At 42.8% G+C, this 24,465-nt stretch overlaps 1 protein-coding gene across 5 annotated transcripts in view; it reads left to right on the top strand.

Annotated features, from left to right (window-relative positions):
* The first annotated feature begins 1,080 nt into the window (after nucleotides 1–1,080).
* LOC101734865 (histo-blood group ABO system transferase) overlaps nucleotides 1,081–24,465 on the top strand; it is a 43,905-nt gene continuing 20,520 nt past the window's right edge. The window contains exon 1 of one of the 5 annotated variants that reach the window (XM_031891554.1): nucleotides 1,081–1,174. In XM_031891554.1, coding sequence (XP_031747414.1) covers nucleotides 1,135–1,174 — 40 coding nt within the window. In that variant the 5' untranslated portion in view covers nucleotides 1,081–1,134. The remainder of the gene's footprint in view (nucleotides 1,175–24,465) is intronic. The other 4 variants (XM_031891557.1, XM_031891556.1, XM_031891555.1 and 1 more) reach the window with 4 other exon arrangements.

The raw sequence follows: 24,465 nt of genomic DNA on the forward strand, positions 1-24,465 counted from the left end.
AGTATAGTCATCTTCACAGTCTGGTTCCTCAGTCTGATTCTAGCTATCTGTATAACAGAGCATTCTGTCACACTGGCACAGATCCTATCTGACCCCCCCATTGTAAGCAGCAGTCCTGCCCTGCTTTATGGCTGAGATTCTAGCTATCTGTATAACAGAGCATTCTGTCACAGTGGCACAGACCCTATCTGATCCCCCCATTGTAAGCAGCAGTCCTGCCCTGCTTTATGGCTGAGATTCTAGCTATCTGTATAACAGAGCATTCTGTCACAGTGCACAGATCCTATCTGATCCCCCCATTGTAAGCAGCAGTCCTGCCCTGCTTTATGGCTGAGATTCTAGCTATCTGTATAACAGAGCATTCTGTCACAGTGGCACAGATCCTATCTGATCCCCCCATTGTAAGCAGCAGTCCTGCCCTGCTTTATGGCTGAGATTCTAGCTATCTGTATAACAGAGCATTCTGTCACAGTGGCACAGATCCTATCTGATCCCCCCATTGTAAGCAGCAGTCCTGCCCTGCTTTATGGCTGAGATTCTAGCTATCTGTATAACAGAGCATTCTGTCACAGTGGCACAGATCCTATCTGATCCCCCCATTGTAAGCAGCAGTCCTGCCCTGCTTTATGGCTGAGATTCTAGCTATCTGTATAACAGAGCATTCTGTCACAGTGGCACAGATCCTATCTGATCCCCCCATTGTAAGCAGCAGTCCTGCCCTGCTTTATGGCTGAGATTCTAGCTATCTGTATAACAGAGCATTCTGTCACAGTGGCACAGATCCTATCTGATCCCCCCATTGTAAGCAGCAGTCCTGCCCTGCTTTATGGCTGAGATTCTAGCTATCTGTATAACAGAGCATTCTGTCACAGTGGCACAGATCCTATCAGATCCCCCCATTGTAAGCAGCAGTCCTGCCCTGCTTTATGGCTGAGATTCTAGCTATCTGTATAACAGAGCATTCTGTCACAGTGGCACAGATCCTATCTGATCCCCCCATTGTAAGCATCCCTGCTTTAATGGTAGCCTTATGCCTTTAAGAAGGGGATTTGGAAATCTATTCCCTATAAAGCCAGTGGGGGAGGATTAGCCTGTGAGAGGAAAGCTTTGGTCGGTGGATGATTTCCCCAAGAAATGACACCAAGCAGGGAGGTACCAGGCTGCTTGAATGGAGGTAAATAGTTAGGACCCCCATGTGGGGTTTACATTGCCTTGGGTATGGTGGATTGGAAATTTGATGATCATAAACCTGCAACTAAAAATCCTTTTTTATTGTAAATATATTCACTTGCACAGGCACTAAATTCAGATTTCAGTAACTTTAAAGCCATTGGTTTCAATTAAGTACATTGGACGTTGTTTTGGGGTGCAGTTCCACTTTAAGCAGAATACACTATCTGTTTTGTTTATTGTTTTATATGCGTTTGTGCTGAAAACCATAATTAAATCACTTACCCCTCAGCCTCAATTACATTATACAGAGCAGATGTGGGAAGGGAAGGTGCTACAGACATTATGGGCAGCTCTGGGCACCACGAGGGGCAGGAATATCATTTATTAACCATATTGGCTTCTTTTAAATGAACAAATCTGCCTTTCTTCATGTTCGCCCTCTCCCTCTCGACCCAAGCAGCCCAGGTAAGATGTTATACGTCACTAATTGCCATTTAACCAGTTGGTGTCTGCTATTAAGTTATACTTTCCCTTCCAGTTCAAGCCCCTGTACAATGAATTCCCCATTATCTCTTATGCTTATAATATAGTGGGGGTAGAGATGAGCTTTCTATACCCGTTTTAATACTTAAACTTGGCTGTTTCAATGAGAAGGGAAGGGACAGGGTTAAAAAAAATAAATGGTTAAATATTTAACCCTTTCAGTTCAGTGGATTGTAGAATCAACAGTGCTGCCTCTAAAGAGCCATAGGACAAATGCTATAATTTTGTTATTTGGCAGTTAAGATATATTGTTCCTTTATACCTATTTTTTTATTTATTTTTAAACTGCCTATTAACATTAAACCAAACTGGGGCAAAGTGAAAATAGCTGAAATAAACCACTCTATGGTTGGGGGAAACAATGATACTTTCCACAAAAAATTTGCCTTACGTGCACTGTGGTGAGCATGGCTGCTGTGCATCATGAGCAGGTTTCCTGGCTCCGTCATTACATGCACATGAGTGGTGGATGTGCCTCCCAAGCTAACTAAAAAAACAACAACTACAGGTATGGGGTCCCTTATCCGGAAACCAGTTATCCAGAAAGATCCAAATTAGAGAAAGGCCATCTCCCATAGACTCCATTATAAGCAAATAATTCTAATTCTACCTGTACTTGATCCCAACTAAGATATAATTACCCCTTATTGGGGCAGAACAGCCCTATTGGGTTTATTTCATGGTTAAATGATTCCCTTTTCTCTGTAATAATAAAACAGTACCTGTACTTGATCCCAACTAAGAAATAATTACCCCTTATTGGGGCAGAACAGCCCTATTGGGTTTATTTAATGGTTAAATGATTCACTTTTCTCTGTAATAATAAAACAGTACCTGTACTTGATCCCAACTAAGATATAATTACCCCTTATTGGGGGCAGAACAGCCCTATTGGGTTTATTTAATGGTTAAATGATTCCTTTTTCCCTGTAATAATAAAACAGTACTGTCAAGAACAAGCCACTCTCAGACGCGTATGACACCGAGACGGGCAACAAGGGGTTACACTTTCACACAGGTTAGACTTAACATAGGGCACCCCTAAACTCACCACCGCCCCAAATAACTATTCGCTGCCACCATCTATCATTAACAGGCGATTGAAACCTAATACACAAATGTATCACACAAGCTTTCTTACTGCATTTAGGTTTAGTTTCCGCTAATGCAACCAGCACTCGAGCAGCCAAAAGGGTTAATTACAGTCAAACACACTCTCCTGCTAGCAGTTAACTAGTTAATTAGTATTTACACCAAACTTGCCCTCTACTTAATACACACACAGCCAAGCAGTTAATATATTCACATGTAAACAAAGTACGTGGGGATCTTTATAGGGCCAAAGGACAGAACTTATTACATTTTATATTTAATATTACAAGGGTAAACAGTGCTTTTAAAAAGGTTTTACAAAAAGAGACTTATATATCCAAACAGTAAATAAAATAAAAGGGAATAAAACACAGAGAAAACCCTAGGTATGTTACCGAGTTATCCGAGGCAAGAGTTTGGAAATCCCGAGCCAGTACCCAATATTATTATGAAAATAGGGGCTTGTTTAACCCATATGGGGGCGATCAAAATGATACCAAACATGAGGGGTGTCTCATGTCCCAGTCCCCCAGAAACCATCCCTCCTAACTGGTGGGGATAGGCCGCCCCTGTTTGGTATCCTTGGGAAGCATGGGGCCTCCTCATAACCCATATATGATTTATGAGGATGTGAACCTCAAAGGATCCCTTTCTATAATCCATATTTTCTCATAGCTGCACCCCCTGCAGTTCTTAGGTCCACCATTGCCTCTCTTTGATCCACAAATCAAAGAAGCCAATGGCCCCAGTTTCCTGCCCCATATGGCTCTGCATTGTCTGATGCCCCAGATAGGTCACCTTCCACAGTCCCTTGTTGTATATTTAATTAAGGGTCTCTGTGGGAGCCTGTTGATAGTGTGTATTGGATTCATTAAGGGTGTCTTGTGGACACAAAGCAAATGCCAGGTTTAACCCTTTACAATGCCAGGGCAATATTGCCTGGGCATGACAAGTACCTTGTACTTGGGGGGGGATCAGATAGGATCTGGTGCCACTGTGACAGTCCTATTGGGTTTATTTAATGGTTAAATGATTCCCTTTTCGCTGTAATAATAAAACAGTACCTGTACTTGATCCCAACTAAGATATAATTACCCCTTATTGGGGGCAGAACAGCCCTATTGGGTTTATTTAATGGTTAAATGATTCCCTTTTCTCTGTAATAATAAAACAGTACCTGTACTTGATCCCAACTAAGATATAATTACCCCTTATTGGGGGCAGAACAGTCCTATTGGGTTTATTTCATGGTTAAATGATTCCCTTTTCTCTGTAATAATAAAACAGTACCTGTACTTGATCCCAACTAAGATATAATTACCCCTTATTGGGGCAGAACAGCCCTATTGGGTTTATTTAATGGTTAAATGATTCCCTTTTCTCTGTAATAATAAAACAGTACCTGTACTTGATCCCAACTAAGATATAATTACCCCTTATTGGGGCAGAACAGCCCTATTGGGTTTATTTAATAGTTTATTGATTTTTTAGTAGACTTAAATCACGGAAAGATCCCTTATCTGGAATACCCTTGGTCCCGAGCATTCTGGATAATGGGTCCTATACCTGTACTAAGTATGCGTTCAAGACTTAAGGACTTAATCTTTAAATATTATATTATTTCCCTCGTTTGGTCACTAGAGGGCGATGAATAATGTAATTAATAATGTGATAATAATAATAATGTGAATAATCTCAACTTTATTTATTTTGATTTCAATTTTACTTTTCCTAGTTTGGCTATTTTTGTATTTTTTTGCCATAGTCCATAACAATGGTCACATGTATACACACAATACGTGTTAGGGTGTATTTTTATGAATAAAGCTGTTTAACGTTCACCGCTGCCCTGGTGTCCAATTGAGTGCGTGCCACATGGCATGGTGCTTTGACTGATGAAAGATCAGCTGCAATTTAGTTTAGAATACGAGTGTTTACAGAATAAGTGGATTATTGCTGCCTTTCATTGGGCTAGGTTTAAGCCAGAGGAAGGTCTGTACTGAATGGGTTTACCGAGATGGTTGAAGAACCTGACTGGCCTGTAAAGAGCCCTAAACTCAACCCAAAAGAACTCCTGTGGGCAGGGTTGGACTGGTGTGTGTGGGGCCCACCAGGGCTGCCACCTCAGGGGCCCCCCACACCCCTCTGCCACCTTCCCCTTCCACCCCAGAGTGCATAGCTACATCTAGGTGTAAGTACAGACTGGGCCACCGGGAAAAAACCTGGTGGGCCCCGGTGGCCCAGACACGATGCCTGTTGCCCCGCTGCCAGTGTCCTCCCGTGACTTGTTTCACATGTAGCTCAGGGCTGATGTCGGGAGGGGGTGTAGTGGGCAGGGGCGGGCCAAGCCGACCAGGCACCCTAGGCAACCCAGTCGGCCACCTCTCTCCTGCACCTTCCTCATTTGCCCCCCCCCTTTGGTGCGCATGCGCAGTTGAAAGCGGGGGGGGCGGGGTTCGTGTTGTGATTCGATGGATGATTGCCCCCTCCGCATAAGGACAAGCAACGGGGGCAATGACTAAAGAGAGCAGACTAGGGGTAGTCAGGAGAGGCTGCCTGGTGCCCCCAATCCTTGCGCCCTAGGCAGATGCCTCTTCTGCCTACCCCTAGTTCCGGCCCTGGTAGTGGGGGATGCAGCTGGGGGGGTACCTTGGGGGGTGCAGGTTGTTAGCCCTGGTGGGCCCTTTACCCCCAAGTCCGACCCTGCCTAGGCGTGATTGGGAGAGGGGTTTCAGCAGGAAACCGCTGATGCTTCCTGGTGGGGATCATTTCTGGGTTGGTGGGACCCACTGGGTTATTTCCTGGTATCCTGCTGGCCCAGTCTGGCCTTAACTGTGGATTTAACTGGAACACCAACTACAAGCCAGACCTATTGTCTCTACAACTTTCTTTGCTTGGTACAGTTTTACAGCGAAATTTGTGGTTTTTCCAGCAACAACATTTTTTTCCCCAAATCTCTAGAATTTCTGTAATTTATCTGTTTGACAACAAGAAGAAATGTGACCCTCATTATTATCCATCCCTTGCCTTCTACGTCAACCAATCCTTGCCTTCTACGTCACCCTTCCCATGTCTATCTGTCTACGCACCATGTTTGTAAGAAATTGGCAACATGGGAGAATTTTCTTTTTTCTATGAACAGTTGGAAAGGATCTTCTATAACAATGAGGGGTATGTGCTATTGCAGAGCTAAAACACTAACTGTAATTTGGTCTTCACATTGACTCCAACCTCATTAATGCTCTTGCGGCTTAATGGAAGAAAGTCCTACAAATGATGACAGGTGACCAGATACTAACATTGGGAACATCTGGAACTGTAATCTCATCTTCGCATTGACTCCAAAGCATTTTGTAGATATTTTTTGTGGTTTTGCAGAGCGAAATGCATTCATCGCTACTCATCACAACCCAACTAATGCACATGTGGATGAATGGAAGCAGGTCTCACCGACCATGATAGGTGACTAGATATTACTTTTAATAAGGTGTATAAGGAAGAACAAAAACATTTAGGACATCTGGAGCTGTAACTTCGCCTTCTTACTGACTCCGTCGCACTTGGTTTCTGTGGTTTTGCAAAGCAACATGGCACAATTACACTCATCACCACTCTTCACAACCTCACTAATGGCAATGAAAGCAAGTCCAACTGATTGGTGGTTATATCCCTATGGGCCAACTTATACCCTTTGATTTTGGAACCAGATATTGGACAGACAGGTGGTTGGATACTACTTTTGTTAAGGTGTATAAGAAAGAACAAAAACATTGTGGACTTCTGTGCCTATGGGGCTTTTCTTGCTTTAAATATTTGCCGTACTTTGTTGGAAAGTTTATAAATTCTTGTATTCGTTATAAGAGGGATCCCCCAACCTTTTTTACCTGTGAGCACTATCAAATGGGAAAAAGAGTGGGGGAGCAACAAAACCATGAAAAAAGTTCCCGGGGGTACCAAATAAGGGCTATTTGGTAACCCCTATATGGGGCTGGCAGCCTACAGGAGGTTCTTTTTGGCAGTATGTCTGGTTTTCATAAAACCAAAACCGGCCTCCAAGCCAGGAATTCAAAAATAAACACCAACTTTGTAGCGGGTGAGCAACATGTTAGCCTGGAGCGACTGGTTGGGGATCACTGCTTTATAACACTGATAGCAACAAAGGACACTTTAAGAGAAATGCAATAGATGAATCAAAAAGGTTAAAGAGACTGCCTCCATATGCAAATAAACACAAGGCATTCTGGGGACTAATCCCAAAGAGCTCCAAGAAAATCTACAAGGATCTTTTACTGTGAGAGCTGTGAAGTTGTGGAATTCCCTCCCCAAATCAGTCGTACTGGCTGATACATTATATAGCTTTATATAGGGGCTGGATGGCTGCTTAGCAAGTGAGGGAATACAGGGGTAGGGGAGATAGCTCTCAGTACAAGTGAGGGAATACAGGGTTATGGGAGATAGCTCTCAGTACAAGTGAGGGAATACAGGGTTATGGGAGATAGCTCTCAGTACAAGTGAGGGAATACAGGGGTAGGGGAGATAGCTCTCAGTACAAGTGAGGGAATACAGGGGTAGGGGAGATAGCTCTCAGTACAAGTGAGGGAATACAGGGGTAGGGGAGATAGCTCTCAGTACAAGTGAGGGAATACAGGGGTAGGGGAGATAGCTCTCAGTACAAGTGAGGGAATACAGGGTTATGGGAGATAGCTCTCAGTACAAGTGAGGGAATACAGGGTTATGGGAGATAGCTCTCAGTACAAGTGAGGGAATACAGGGTTATGGGAGATAGCTCTCAGTACAAGTGAGGGAATACAGGGGTAGGGGAGATAGCTCTCAGTACAAGTGAGGGAATACAGGGGTAGGGGAGATAGCTCTCAGTACAAGTGAGGGAATACAGGGGTATGGGAGATAGCTCTCAGTACAAGTGAGGGAATACAGGGGTAGGGGAGATAGCTCTCAGTACAAGTGAGGGAATACAGGGGTAGGGGGATAGCTCTCAGTACAAGTGAGGGAATACAGGGGTAGGGGGGATAGCTCTCAGTACAAGTGAGGGAATACAGGGGTATGGGGGATAGCTCTCAGTACAAGTGAGGGAATACAGGGGTAGGGGGATAGCTCTCAGTACAAGTGAGGGAATACAGGGGTAGGGGGGATAGCTCTCAGTACAAGTGAGGGAATACAGGGGTAGGGGGATAGCTCTCAGTACAAGTGAGGGAATACAGGGGTAGGGGAGATAGCTCTCAGTACAAGTGAGGGAATACAGGGGTAGGGGAGATAGCTCTCAGTACAAGTGAGGGAATACAGGGGTAGGGGAGATAGCTCTCAGTACAAGTGAGGGAATACAGGGGTAGGGGGGATAGCTCTCAGTACAAGTGAGGGAATACAGGGGTAGGGGGGATAGCTCTCAGTACAAGTGAGGGAATACAGGGGTAGGGGGGATAGCTCTCAGTACAAGTGAGGGAATACAGGGGTAGGGGGGATAGCTCTCAGTACAAGTGAGGGAATACAGGGGTAGGGGAGATAGCTCTCAGTACAAGTGAGGGAATACAGGGGTAGGGGGGATAGCTCTCAGTACAAGTGAGGGAATACAGGGGTAGGGGGGATAGCTCTCAGTACAAGTGAGGGAATACAGGGGTAGGGGAGATAGCTCTTAGTACAAGTGAGGGAATACAGGGGTATGGGAGATAGCTCTCAGTACAAGTGAGGGAATACAGGGGTAGGGGGATAGCTCTCAGTACAAGTGAGGGAATACAGGGGTAGGGGGGATAACTCTCAGTACAAGTGAGGGAATACAGGGGTAGGGGGGATAGCTCTCAGTACAAGTGAGGGAATACAGGGGTAGGGGAGATAGCTCTCAGTACAAGTGAGGGAATACAGGGGTAGGGGGGATAGCTCTTAGTACAAGTTGCCCCAGGGACTGATCCGATTGCCATCTTGGAGTCAGGAAGGAATTTTTTCCCCTCTGAGGCAAATTAGAGAGGCTTCAGATGGGGGTTTTTGCCTTCCTCTGGATCAACTAGTAGTTAGGCAGGTTATATATAGGCATTATGGATGGACGTATGTCTTTTTTCAACCCAACTTACTATGTTACTATAGTTACATGGGTTTATCCATACCCCCCAACTGTCCCGCTTTTTGCGGGACAGTCCCGGTTTTTACAGCGCATCCCGCTGTCCCGGATTGTTCAATGAATGTCCCGCATTACGGAAATGCAGAACATTCATTAAACTATCCAGGCCAGCGGGATGCGCTGGGTGCTCCGGCTCCGGCTCTGTCTAGTCCTCCAGCTCCTGCTTCTTATTCTGCTCCTCATACAGCGACGACAGGCCCTTTTATAAGGTTGCGCCCGTGCATACGTGTGACGTCACACGTATGCACGGGGCGCAACCTTATAAAAGGGCCTGCCGCCGCCGTAGAAGGAGCCGCATAAGAAGCAGGAGCCACAAGAAGCAGCAGCAGCGTCTATGGGGGTCACTGTGTATGGGGGGAATTTACTATTGGAGGTACTCTCTATGGGGCAATTGGGGGCTACTGTGTATGGGGGGGCACTGTGTATGGGGGGCATTTACTATTGGAGGTACTCTATGGGGCAATTGGGGACTACTGTGTATGGGGGACATTTACTATTGGAGGTACACTCTATGGGGCAATTGTGGGCTACTGTGTATGGGGGGCTACTGTGTATGGGGGGCTACTGTGTATGGGGGGCTACTGTATATGGAGGGCTAATATATATGGGGGGCTACTGTGTATGGGGGCACTTTCTATGGGGGCATAGTGTATGGAGGGTAATTTCTATGGGGGCATTTAAAAATGAATTTTAAAAATGGGGTGTGACAATTGGGGCATGGCCACAAAGTGGGTGTGGTCCCTCTTTTCATTTTTCAAATGTTGGGAGGTATGGTTTATCCAATAGGCTCTTGCACTGTGTTTTTAAACCAGAAGCCAGGATAATAGCTGATCAGATTCCCACCTACAGGCTGGTTTTCCCCTTGTTGGGACTGATCAGTGTAGCTAAGGGTGTGGATCCACAGATAAATCAGAAAGGTTGAGGAGACCGCCTCATACGTATCCAAATAAACACAAGGGCGATATCCTTTCAACAAATGCATCAAAAATTCAATTCAAACTGCACTGTCATTTTCTTTAGGTGCGCTTACATATAAGCAAATAGTTTAGTTGGGTTGAAAAAAGACCAAAGTCAACTCTTCCAAGTGAGCCCAGCACCCACACAGGTCCCATTAGGTTTATTTATACACTCACATATATAAACTATATATACCCACATCAATACTAACTGTAGATTTTAGTATCCCATTGGCCTTGGCTAGTTTGCTTGTTCAGGAAGTCACTTTCTGCTAGAGATTATATTTTTATGTCTTTATTGCCTTCCTAATTATTTTATTATCTCTAGTTATGGGCATATTTCCTGATAAGGGCACTGAGGTTTAATTGTTGGCTTGGCCTAGGAATTTAATGGCTGCAATGCTATCCGTATTCAGCACGTGCCATGGCCGGACTTTGATAGACTCAAATAGGGTATTTCAAAAGTATGCCAGCAATATGTGGGGAAAAAGGGGATTTTATATTATGTATGTGTAGGGAACTGATAAATTGTACCTTTTCTAACTCTGTGGTCCCCTATTTATCTGGACAGCTATAAAGGGTCCTTAATGTAATGGGAAGTGAGTCCCTTGTTCCTGGGTCATAGCATGAACTTTTGCAGTTCCACAGTTTGGCCATTAGGTGGCACTGTGGTGAAGTATAAAAGGCTGAGCAGCTATGAAGCTGGAGGCCATTTTGTGAAGCTCTCTGCCTGAACAAGCAGGCAGAGAGATATTGTGAAATTTGTTGTAAGTACTGCCTGTTCTGTGAGATGTTACTACCTACCTATTCTGTGCTGTAATTACTCCTAAGTGGCTGTGTAAATAAACCGTTCATCAGTAGACATACTGTAACTACCTGGTCTCCATATCAAGCGAGGGTTCACACCCGGGTGAAATAAGGTGTGGTTTGTGGTAAACCGAAGGGCTAATTTACAATAAGCTTACAAATGTATATTGTACGTTACACAATTATAAAAACAAATAATAGATTGCTTATACATAAATATAAAAATATGAGGATAATTTAATGAAAAAAGTGTAACAAAAAACTGAAAATAAAATGCAATATTTCACATACAGTAAGTGAAAAGCAAAAAAAAGTGAATGTAAAATATTCAAGCAAATCAATAATATAAAATCTACAGAAACAGTAATGTTTAATGTAAAATACAAAAAAGTCAAAGTTAAAACTATCAAATGTATATTTTGTTTTGCATTACACTTACAATTTAGATTGAATGTACATATTTTCAATAAAACAATATTAATATCTAGCATTTGTGCATTGGCATCAATCTGTTATTGCTTAAAATTTTGCACTGTTTCACTTTAGGGGCCTTTCCTCGGGGGGGACTTTTAGTTTACCCAGGAAAACAATATATGGTTTTTTTCAGAACAACCTAAGCTTTCAAAATATGGTAGAATTTATGCATAATTCCAATTCTGTAACAAGATATAGGCTTCTAAATGTCTAAAAATGAAAAAAAAAATCAAATTTTCCATTATATAAACACACATACCAGAAACAAATTATTTTATGCTCAAAAAAAACAACTGATTTGGAAAGTCCCATGTCTCCTGAACGTGCCAATACCAAATATATATAGTTTTATGGAGATTTCTCACTTGTATAGGTCACAAACTCCCAGCAGTACACTACCAAATTCCCAAAGCACTGCTCCAGAAAGCTGCATACTTTAGATTTCAAGGTCAAAAATTCCACTAACAGAAGGTTTATCCCAGAAAATTGTACATTTTTGGAAAGAACAGATTCTGGGGAATACAGAATAGGCACAACTGTCTGTCTACTCCAAACTGTCAAGTGACAATGCTTTCCTAAATTTATTGGTTTTTATGAAAATCTGTGAAATTTTTAAAAAAATTGCTTCAAAGCTTCCAGTCTATAGTATCTTATCTCCTACAGGTCGTAAAGTAACCAAATAAAACACCCTAAATTTGAATGCCAGGGGTCCACTGAACAGTTTGATGCCCAATATGTATGGGTTTACCTAAGTATGTGGCATGTAGGGGCCCCAATGGGAACATACCCCCATATGTACTGTTATTTCAAAAAATCAACACATTTACATCTTTTATGTGGGCTAATGCTACAAAAAAAGTACGCTCACCCCAGAAAGCCATATATTTTTGGAAAGTACACATTCCCCCGAATCTATAATGGGTACCCATGTCTTTGTACTCCAAAGTACCAAGCCGAGCAAAGCTTTCCTAAGTTTGCTGATTTTTATGACATTTCAGAAAATCGCTAACATGTTGCAATTTGCTGCATTTATCTCACACAATTTCTTGCGTACAAAGGCAAATCACCCCAAAAAGGAACACCAGAGGCCTACTGAACAGTTTGATGCCCAATATGCATAGATATACCAAAGTCTGTGGTGTGCACTGACCCCAAAATGAAAATAGCACATATGGATTTCTCGCCTGCCAACTCAGCTTTTGCACACAGAGCCCCCTGTCAGTGTATTATGTGCCGTAACCCCCCCTAACTATACAGAAAACCCCCTGTCAGTGTATTATGTGCAGTAACCCCCCTAACTATACAGAGCCCCCTGTCAGTGTATTATGTGCCATAACCCCCCTAACTATACAGAGACCCCTGTCAGTGTATTATGTGCCATAACCCCCCTAACTATACAGAGCCCCCTGTCAGCGTATTATATGCCATAACCCCCCTAACTATACACAGACCCCAAGAAAAGCAAAGCTATGCTAAAAACAGATCAGGAACACTAATACAGGGATAAAAAATGCAATAAAACCACAAAAGGAGGAAGCAGGAACAAGCGGCCGACCCGATGCGATGGCGTCTGTTGCTTGTAGGTCGGTCCTGTGACGATCGCATCTCAGGACCAAAATGACAGCCCCCCTGGCTCATTGCCCAGGGGTCTGTCATCACTAAAAACTCTCTTCAGAAGCGGCATGTGCGGGGCAAGTCCTTGACAGTTTAAGAGTTAAAAGGGTTTAAGTCTAAAGTAGACGGTGATATTCTGAGACAGTGGCAAAACTATTAAGGAAGCAGGAAGACGGTCACTGGGGGCCCAGGGACAGGGGGGGCCAACACCAAGGGGTCTGCTTCTTCTGGGGGATGCAAGTGGGCAGAAAGAGAGAGGATGGGATATGGGCTCCTGTGCGCTTGGGACCCCTCTGAAAATATATATTTTTTGGGGGGGAGGGGCCAGCAAAATCGTTACACCACTGTTTTGAGACAATTTGCATTTGAATTTTATTTTTTATTTTTTGTTATTTAGCTTTTTGGGGCTCACTGTTCTAGATTTATGGTGAATTTCACCATTTTCGTGACCTTTTCGGCATATGTAGTCTCCATGCTGAGATACTGTTGAGTCTTTGTAGGGTTAATAAGTTTAGATCTTGTGCAAACTTATTAGGTGAAACTCCAACATAGGGGGGAAAAAGATAAATCTCATTTCCTTATAGGTCTGTCCTTGTAGGGTTGATAATTACAACTCAAATGCAAATGGATTAGGTGGAACTTGAACATGGGGAGGAAGTATAACTCCTTTTCATATATGTTGTATACGCTAAATAAAGCTGCAACCTATGATTAAGTACCGCATGGAACGAAACGCGTAAGGTTAATAGCATCATGTGTTAGTATAAATAAACTTTTTGATTTTACTTCATTTTTCTGAGCTACTGCTGTCTACTTTCATCCAATATCCGGAGTGCCTGCCTTTTCATTGTTTTTGGATTTCTTGATAGTTAAAACTCAAGTGCAAATGGATTAGGTAGAACTTGAACATGGGGAGGAAGAATAACTCCTTTTCATATATGTTGTATACGCTAAATAAAGCTACAAAAGGCAAAATTAAATCTATATTCTTAATTTTCAATAAATTTGTGTTCTCTAAGAATTTCCAGTGTTGGCAGCTGAGGGCACCAGAAAGATCTTAATTTCATTACCTGGTTCTAATGACCCCATAAGGCAGCTCAAGTTAATCACAAATGATATATTTTGCCAATAGTCAGTGGACAACCTTAGGCAACCTTCTAGTACTGCCCCTAACCCCCAACAAATGTCCTGTTGAAGGCCTGCTGTAAATTGTATAGCTATAGCAAGGTGATTCTGGAACTGAGCAGAAGACTAAAGAAAGGTAAGAGTTAATTTAACCATTCCCTGTACATGTATGGCCAGTTCAGCTTTTCAAAAGCCACTTGGATGAGTGGAAAAACTCAGAAAAGTCTCTACAGTAGGTTTACCTAAGTATGTGGCATGTAGGGGCCCCATGCCGTAAAGCTTTACTAAGTTTTCAGATTTTTATGACATTTCAGAAAATCGCCTAAAAATGTTGCAATTTGCCGCATTTATCTCTCACAATTTCTTGCGTACAAAGGCAAGTCACCCCAAATAGGAACACCAGAGGCCTACTGAACAGTTTGATGCCCAATATGCATAGATATACCAAAGTCTGCGGTATGTACTGACCCCAAAATGAAAATAGCGCATAAGGATTTCTCGCCTGCCAACTCAGCTTTTGCACACAGAGCCCCCTGTCAGCGTATTATGTGCCGTAACCCCCCTAACTATACACAGACCCCCAGAAAACCATATATTTGTGGAAAGTACACATTCTGATGAATTCAAAATAGGTAAAGTTATTTGTGTACACCAAAGTTACACCTGGCAAAGCTACGCTAAAAACAGATTAAGAACACTAATACAGGGATAAAAAATGCAATAAAACCACAAAAATTCTGCAAAATAACACAACAGTGTAATTAGTGGTCAGAATATCTGATCCAATAGTCCCGCTGTCAAAATAAACAGTTTTTAGAGAAAAGAAACTAAAAACAAAGCGGTAAAATGAAAAAAAAAAAAAAAAAATTTTGTGTGTACATATGTAAAAGTTGTGTGACAGTGTGTAAGTGTGTATATGAGTGTATCTAAGTGTGCAAAATAAAAAAAAAACTGCTAAATTGTGTGCTGTATGTGTGTATAAATGTGTGTAAATGTACTGAGACAGTGGCAAAACTATTGAGGAAGCAGGAAGACGGGGGGCCCTGGGACAGGGGGGCCAACACCAAGGGGTCTGCTTCTTCTATAGTTTCTAGAAATCCCCCCCCCCCAAGCTGCTCTCTTGCCTACTCAATGTGAGTGGCCGAGAAGTGGGGGATGCAAGTGGGTGGAAAGAGGGAGGATGGGGTATGGGCTCCTGTGCGCTTGGGGAGGAAGTATTACTCCTTTCTATACTGTATATGTTATATAAGTTAGATAAAGCTGCAATAGGCAAAAGAAAATATTTACAATGTTGGCAGCTGAGGGCACCAGAAAGATCTTAATATCAATACCTGGTTCAAATGACTCCATAAGGCAGCTCAAGTTAATCACAAATTCTACATTTTGCAACCTTCTAGTACTGCTCCTAACCCCCAACAAGCTGTTAAAGTCATGCTGTAAATTGTAGTTAAAGGGTGCCCATCCCTTGGCTATAGCAAGGGAACTGATCAGAAGACTAAAGAATGGTAAGAGTTAATTTAACCATTCCCTGTACATGTATGGCCAGTTCAGCTATTCAAAAGCCACTTGGATGAGTGGAAAAACTCAGAAAATTCCAGTTGTCTTAGACTTAATTCTACTAGATACAGCTTCTTTCAATGTTCTAACTTGGTCTCTGTCGGTGACCACCAACCAGTGGTACGGGGCAACATGCTGATGCTGCCCCCCAACCCCTTGGATGTTGCTCTCAGTGCCCCCAAACCAGGGAGTTATTTTTGAATTCCTGACTTTTGGTTGAATAAAAACAAGATTTCCTACCAAATAAAGCCCCCTATACCGCTGATAGGGTACATAGAGGCCCCTAATAGCCAATCACAGCCCTTATTTGGCTCCTCCATGAACTTTTATGGTGCTTGTGTTGCTCCCCAAGTCTTTTTACATTTAACTGTGGCTCACGAGTAAGAAAGGTTGGGGACTCCTGGTCTATGGTAATTAACTAGGGCTTTAAAATATGTTTACCTTTTAACTTTCCCTAAAGAGCCAGTAAAACTCTGGCCTTCATTTTACCTGATGGGTCAACTTCAATGCTTGATGAACCTAAGTTGTTCAAATCTTTACATTTGTGAAGATTCTCATTCATCCAGGCCAAGGTACATCTGTAGTAATAAGTCAAATCAACTGGACTTGCTGTGTTTTTCTTGAATACGCTTTGCCAGTCAGCCAACTGGTTTCTCCTTCAGAATGACTTGTACAAGGATCTTCCTTGAATAAATATCCTGGAATGTTGTTCCAATTGGCATAATCTGTTTACCATACCAGGGATCTAATGAAGGTGAGGTGTTTATTTTAGCATGATTGGAGTTTTGAGGTGTTATTAAACCTTCCAGGGAGAGGTGCAAAAACAGCATTGTACATGTCAGACAATATATGTCGTACCCCCCCACCCCCCACCTCTATTGAAACTTGTTTTTTCTGTTTTCACATATATGGCATCTTTATAAAAAAAAAAAAAAATACACACACAAGAGGCACAGAGTTTCACTGACCAACAAAGTGGACCACAACATCAAGTTTACTCCGGAAGATGTGCAAGATAAGACGCTGGCTTTTTTGGACTGCTTGGTAAGAGCCAGAGAGGATGGAAAGCTGGAAATAGAGGTCTAGAGGAAACCAACCCACACAGACCAGTACCTGCTGTTTGATTCCCACCATCCACTAGATCACAAACTGGGGGTTATCAGAACCCTCCATCGCAGAGCAGACAAGATCCCCAGCAGCACAGAGAAAAAGGTGGAACATCTCAGAGGGGACCTTTAGACGTGTGGGTATCCAGATTGGGCCTTGGTTAAAACTGGTAGAAAGAGTGTCACGATCTCCCTGTGGAGACGCTGTGGAGTACCAGGAAGGTGGGAGCCTGAAGATTGGGTAACCCGGAGTGTAACCATAAGTCACAGAACTGGTGCCAGAGGCCATGTTGAAGGTGAAGAACTTTAATAAACTAGTGATGTAACCGAACATACAATGAACATACAAACTGAATGTAGAACGGCAGGCAGAGGCAGAATCCAAAAGCAGGCAAAAGGTCAGGGCAAGCGGCAGTCAAACGTAGTCAGGGCAGGCCAAGGTCAAAACCGGGAAATCAAGGTAGAACTAGGAAGGGCTCAGGAACAAGGCAGAAGGCAGGATCAGGACACGGAACTGGAGCTTGGAACCAGCGAGAACAAGGACACAGACACAGGAACAGGACGGCAGGGTCACAAAAGACAATTAATGACCAAGCAAGGGGCAATGGTCAGGGAAAGGCTTATAAAGGGTGAAGATTAGGAGATGGGAAACACATGAGGTTAATGAGGTGGGCGGAGGAAAGAGAGCAGACAGAAAGTAGGAGACAAGGGAAGAAACAGACAGAGCCCAAATGCCTCCAGTGGCTACAGAGGCAAATGCATGCCGCCAGGAACACCCCAAGTGGTGTTCGAATCCCGCTGATCCTGACAAAGAGAAGCAACAACACCAAAACTACCAGAGAAGGTGGAAAGCAGGAGAGGCAAAATAACTTGGCCCGGGGTGTCCCTGTCTGCTTTAAACCCAGCAACACACCGGGGCAGCAACTGGTTCACCCAAAAGACCCAAGCCCAAAGCATAAGAAGAGTCACATGGTGTATGCAGTACAGTGAGGAGTGCTCTGACTTGTTTGTGGGAGAAACCAAACAACAGTTACACAAACGTATGGTGCTGCACAGAGGAGAATTTCCACATTTCGCCATTGGCTAATTGTTTTGCGACACTCCCGTGACCATTCACCAAGGAAAAATTCAAAAAAGTCATGGTCGTGTCAAAATGGGCGAGGTCGCATAAAAAAAAAGCGATAAACACGTTTCGCTGATTTATTTTTTTGCCATTTCATGAATTTTCTGGTCATTTCACTAATTTTACGGTGAACCAAAACGGGACAGATTCGCTCATCACTAGAAAACCGAAAAACCGAGTTTGACTAGAGGTGGGGGGTGCAACATCTATTGTCGGCCACGTACAATGCTGTTGGGCACCTCTCCCTGCAAGGTTTAATTACACCTCAAAGCTCCAGTCATGCTAATACAATCAACACCTCACCTTCATGAGATCCCTGACCCCATGCAGGTTATGATGAACAGATTATGGTGACCAACATACCAGGGTATTTATTAAGTAATTCTGATTGAGACCTAGTTGGCTGACTGGCAAAACACCTTCACCAAAAACACAGCAAGTCCAGTTGATTTGACTTATTGCTCCAGATATTCAAATCTTTAAGTCACAGAGAGAATAGAACCAGAGCTTAACTCCTACCCAGCCATTTGTGCTACTGGAAGGCTCCCTGGCTTGATGGTACCAAACCAGACTCCATTATTCCTACAGTAAGTCAGGTGGAGCTACCCAACACACCCTACCAGAGCATTTAAACCTTTTCTAGCTGGAGTTTAGCCAAAATACACTATATCAGTAGCGCTACAGGGGACTATGTTAGCATTGATGTCCCATCCACCTCCATACATCTATAGATACATGTACATCATACATTCTCTATGGAGGTACAAAGATAACATTTTTCTTTTTAATAACAATATGACTTTTCTAAGGTAACGAGACCTATGGTGTTCTATTTGCAAATACACCTGTGAATGTTCTATGGTGACCATAATGTTGCAGAAGTTTAATACTGTCATTGTTTTCCTTCATAACTACCTAGTTTTTTGGCAGTGAGTAGCTGAACTGAATAAACAGATGAGGAAAAGCAAATATTGGCACACAAATGTTCTGAAACAGAACGTCTTTGGGATGAAACCATGGATCAAATTTTATATTTGATGGGTGGATTAATAATTTTTAAAATATACAAGTGCTTCTATCCCAAGAATCAAAGACCATTCTTGGGCATTTGCCACCACCGGCCATAAGGGAAATACTCAGGCTGGATTTTATGATGGGCTGAATGCATTTTTTTAACATCCTCCAAAGGGGACCATGAGGGTCACAATGGTGGTGGGACAAGGCAAAAATATGCCACTATATCCCTCCTTTATTGGTCATCCTAAGGCCAATGGTTGCTGAAAAAACCCTTACTGTATATTAATAGATCTGTAAGGCAAACCTATGTTCCCTGGTTAACATAAGTTAACCAGTTTTGCCACACTGCACGCCTGCAGGTGCCCCCATTTTGACAGTTACAGTAGACCAGACCGCCACCTTGTTCTTGTTTGGTTTATGACCCCATACACGTGCCACAGGCCATTCAGATATGCCATCATATGTGCAGTCAGTATTAGCTTACAAATAAAACAGTACAGGTATAGGACCTGTTATCTAGAATGCTCGGGACCCAGGGTTTTCCAGATAAGGGATCTCTCCATAAAAATCATTTGAACATTAACTAAATCGAAAGGATTGTTTTGCCTCAAGGATTCATCTATCTGCTTCTTTAGTCTCTTAATTACTTCTTTTTACGTACTATTATCTATCCTTTCCTCCATTTCTTTTCATCTAGAATTGAGTAATGGCCATGGTATAGGCATACAAGGCAAATGGTTGGGCGAGCAGGAGGGCCCACTGGTATCCTGGTGGGCCAGTCTGACACTGCACGTTAGGAAACAAGTCCATCATATGTTCATTGGGGGCTGGCTTTGGTACAGTGGTAGGTATCTCTGCTGGTGACTTCTTCGGTGGGGTCAGTGTAGAACAGAGATCCCCAGACCTTTTTACTTGTGATCCACACTCGGATGTAAAACGAGTTGGTGAGCAACAAAATCATGAAAAGTTCCTTGAGGATGCTAAATGTAGGGACCCCAAGATTTGGCAAACCAGTGGGTGGCCTTGTGGGATATGGACACCTAACATTATTCTTTCCAGGTGAACCTTTTTACTGCCAACGACATATGGGATACGTCGTGGCAGTAAAAGGGCTTAAATGCCAACAACGTCGTTGGCATTTAAAGGTGTCTCTCTGCAGTGGCGGCATGTGCCGCCGCTGCAGAGAGTTTCTATCGATGACAGCCCCCCTGGGCAACGAGCCAGGGGGGTTGTCATGAGGGTCCTGCGACTCGATCTGCGCAGGACCCTCCTGGAAGCAGCAGACGTGATCGCATCGCGTCTGCTGCTTCCTGTCTCTCCCCCAGCGCCGGCCCACTGCAGCATGGAGGATCGGGTCTTCAGGACAGGTAAGTTTTTTTTTTTTTTGCATTTACACACTTACACACACACTTGCATACATTTAACACACACTTACAGCACACAATTTAGCAGTTTTTTTTTTTTTTTCATTTTTCACACTTATATACACTTATTTACACTCATATACACACTTACACACTTTCACACAACTTTTACACATGTACACACATGTATACACAAACACTTTGTTTTGTTTTGTTTTTTCATTTTACCACTTTGTTTCACTGATTTGCATCGCATTTTATCCCTGTATAAGTGTTCCTAATCTGTTTTTAGCGTAGCTTTGCCAGGTGTAACTTTGGTGTACAAAAATAACTTTACCTATTTTGAATTCATCAGAATGTGTACTTTCCAAAAATATATGGTTTTCTGGGGGTCTCTGTATAGTTAGGGGGGGTTACTGCACATAATACGCTGACAGGGGGCTCTGTGTGCAAAAGCTGAGCTGGCAGGCGAGAAATCCTTATGCGCTATTTTCATTTTGGGGTCAGTACATACCGCAGACTTTGGTATATCTATGCATATTGGGCATCAAACTGTTCAGTAGGCCTCTGGTGTTCCTATTTGGGGTGATTTGCCTTTGTACGAAAGAAATTGTGTGAGATAAATGCAGCAAATTGCAACATTTTTAGGCGATTTTCTGAAATGTCATAAAAACCAATAACTTTAGGAAAGCTCTGCAGATTGGTAATTTGGTGTAGAAAGGGCTCTTTACCCTTGTTGGATTTGTCAGAATGTGTACTTTCCAAAAATATATGTTTTTGGGGGGTTTTCTGTATAGTTAGGGGAAGTTTCGGCACATAATACACTGACAGGGGGCTCTGTGTGCAAAAGCTGAGTTGGCAGGCGAGAAATCCATATGCGCTATTTTCATTTTGGGGTCAGTACATACCGCAGACTTTGGTATATCTATGCATATTGGGCATCAAACTGTTCAGTAGACCTTAGGTGTTCCTATTTGGGTTGATTTGCCTTTGTACGCAAGAAATTGTGAGAGATAAATGCGGCAAATTGCAACATTTTTATGCAATTTTCTAAATGTCATATAAATCTGCAAACTTAGGAAAGCTTTACAGCTTGGTACTTTGGAGCAAAAAGAAATGTTTACCCATTATAGATTCGGGGGGATGTGTACTTTTCAAAAATATATGGCTTTCTGGGGTGAGTGTACTTTTTTGTAGCATTATCCCACATAAAGGATGTAAATGTGTTGATTTTGCAGGAGCTGAAATGATAGATCATATGGGGGTATGTTCCCATTGGGGCCCCTACATGCCACATACTTAGGTAAACTGTTCAGTGGACCCCTGGTGTTCAAATTTAGGGTGTTTTATCTTGGTACCTAATGCTATGTGGGAGATAAGATGCTGCAAAGTGGAAGCTTTGAGGGGATTTTTGGAAATGTCATCAAAATTGCTAACTTTAGAAAAGCTGTGTGGCTTGGTACTTTGGAGTAGAAAGACATGGGTACCCATTTTAGATTCGGGGGGATGTGTACTTTCCAAAAATATGACTTTCTGGGGTGAGTGTACTTTTTTGTAGCTTTATCCCACATATAATGATGTAAATGTGTTGATTTTGCAGGAGCTGAAATGATAGATCATATGGGGGTATGTTCCCATTGGGGCCCCTACATGCCACATACTTAGGTAAACCTATACATATTGGGCATCAAACTGTTCAGGGGACCCCTGGCGTTCATATTTAGGGTGTTTTATTTGGTTACTTTATGACCTGTAGGAGATAAGATACTATAGACTAGAAGATTTGAAGCGATTTTTAAAAAAAAATCACAAATTTTGATAAAAACCAATAACTTTAGGAAAGCATTGCGACTTGATAGTTTGGTGTAGACAGACAGTTGTGCCTATTCTGTATTCCCCAGAATCTGTTCTTTCCAAAAATGTACAATTTTCTGGGATAAACTTTCTGTTAGTGGAATTTTTGTCCTTGAAATCTAAAGTATGCAGCTTTCTGGAGCAGTGCTTTGGAAATTTGGTAGTGTACTGCTGGGAGTTTGTGGCCTATACAAGTGAGAAATCTCCATAAAACTATATATATTTGGTATTGGCACGTTCAGGAGACATGGGACTTTCCAAATCCGTTGTATATTCATGCATAAAATAATTTTTGTTTCTAGTATGTGTGTTTATATTATGGAATATTTGAAACTGTTCAAAAACTGTCTGGCAATACAAGTTCCACTTTGACCAAAACAGCTGGCAGTAAAAGGGTTAAAGGAGGGTTTCCTCTGTAATTCAGCAGTAACCACTAGGTGGAGGCTAGCTATAGGATCCAGTTAGATAAATGAGTTAGACATTTAATAGTAAGGGTAGATAGTGTATTTAGTTGGGCAATCTGAAGCCCCTCCGAGGAGATCAGTGAGGTTATTACCTCCCGGCATTACTGGCCATAGGTCAGGTACATTCAGTGGCTAGATCAGGTCACATCATATTATCTGGAGTAAGAGAATCTCCTGGTTTGGATAAAGGAGAGCGATAGCCGAACCTGCATATCATATTACTGAATACTGTTTGGATTAAATAAAGAAGTTCATTTGGTTAAGCCGCAACCTCCAGTCTCCTGGTCAATCCCTCTCCAGGCGGATCAACAACAACCTGGTAAGCACTCACCCAAGGGGCAGCAAGGTCCCGGGAGTTGCTCAAATAGCACACACGCTCAAAGATACTTATAGCCAACACTCATGGGTGTGCTACATAAATAAGGGCTATTTGGTAGTCACATATGGACTGCTGGCCTACAGAAGGCTTTGCTTGGTGCAAAGTGCACCTACTGAGGGCAGGGAGAGCAACATCAAACATGTTGCTCACAAGCCCCTGTTTGGGTATCACTGGTATAGAAGAAGGCATCATATGGGTTCCCCCTCTTAGCCCATGGCTAGTCATATATAATACCATTATGGCTCTACAACGATAGGAGAAGCATACATGAGCACCTTCTTGCATACCCTTCACTTGCACTGTGCTGTTGCTACTTGGCATCTAAAAACAATCCATTGCCCAATAGAAACAAGCCACAACGAAACCCTGCCAACCTACTCTATGTATTAAAGGGCAATTGCATCTGCTTTTAATCCCTAAGGGCTCTGGCACACGCGGAGATTAGTCGCCCGTGACAAATCTCCCGTGTCTCAGGCGACTAATCTCCCCAGATTGCCATCCCACCGGCGAAAATGTGAATCGCCAGTTGCCTCTAGATGGGCGGCGGGCGACTAATCTCCCCGTGTGCCAGAGCCCTAAGAGTACGAAGCTATTGTTGCATGTTGACATAACCTTGAAAATATCCACCTCTTATTTGATGTACTCTGAAACCCTATAGAGAAACCTATGCCAACGCCTCCTGCACACCCAGAAATATATATATACACTTGGCATTCTGTTTATTTCCCAGTTCAGTTTAAACACATTGACTTAGATCCTATTATGTCTTTATTATCATGACAGGGAGTGACAAAGAAACCTAATCTGGGGGTAATATTTATCAAATAGCAGAAGCTTGGGAACAGTTTGATACTGGTGGGGGGGAATATCAAAGCGCTCTGTTCTCTTGTATAAAATAATTAAGGGTATATTTATTAAGAAAAAGAAACCAGGAGTTCACCCTTGGATCTTCATGGCTCTCTCTTTCTTTCTTTCTTTCTTTCTTTCTTTCTTTCTTTCTTTCTTTCTTTCTTTCTTTCTTTCTTTCTTTCTTTCTTTCTTTCTTTCTTTCTTTCTTTCTTTCTTTCTTTCTTTCTTTCTTTCTTTCTTTCTTTCTTTCTTTCTTTCTTTCTTTCTTTCTTTCTTTCTTTCTTTCTTTCTTTCTTTCTTTCTTTCTTTCTTTCTTTCTTTCTTTCTTTCTTTCTTTCTTTCTTTCTTTCCCTCTCTCTCTCTTTCTCTCTTTCTCAAATCAAATCAAATGAGCTTTATTGGCAGGACCAAATACATTTAGCATTGCCAAAGCAGGTATAGGGTGTAATGGGTGGGGTTAGGGGGTCAGTATATGGGAATAAGAGGGGTATTAAGGGGTGTGGGCATGGGGACAGGGGAAAGTCCTGTCTCTCTCAGTCTATGACAGTCAGTTATGTATTGTGCTGCCATTGTTACTGTTGGTGCCTCTTCTCCCAGTAGGATGCAGAGTTTTCTCGCTTCTTCTATAGATGGGAAGTCTGGGATGTGATGGGAGAGTCTCTGGCAGTGGGTGTCTCTCAGTGCTGAGTATTTGGGGCAGTGTAGCAGGAAGTGGGTCTCATCATCTACTGCCCCCTTGCCACATCGCTGGCACAGCCAGCTCTCCCTGGGCCTGTAGGTCTGTCGGTGCCGACCCAGTTCAATCTCCAGGCTGTGGGCACTCAGTCTGTACTGGCTCAGG

This window comes from Xenopus tropicalis, chromosome 8, assembly GCF_000004195.4.
Source record: "Xenopus tropicalis strain Nigerian chromosome 8, UCB_Xtro_10.0, whole genome shotgun sequence".
NCBI classification, from domain to species: domain Eukaryota; kingdom Metazoa; phylum Chordata; class Amphibia; order Anura; family Pipidae; genus Xenopus; species Xenopus tropicalis.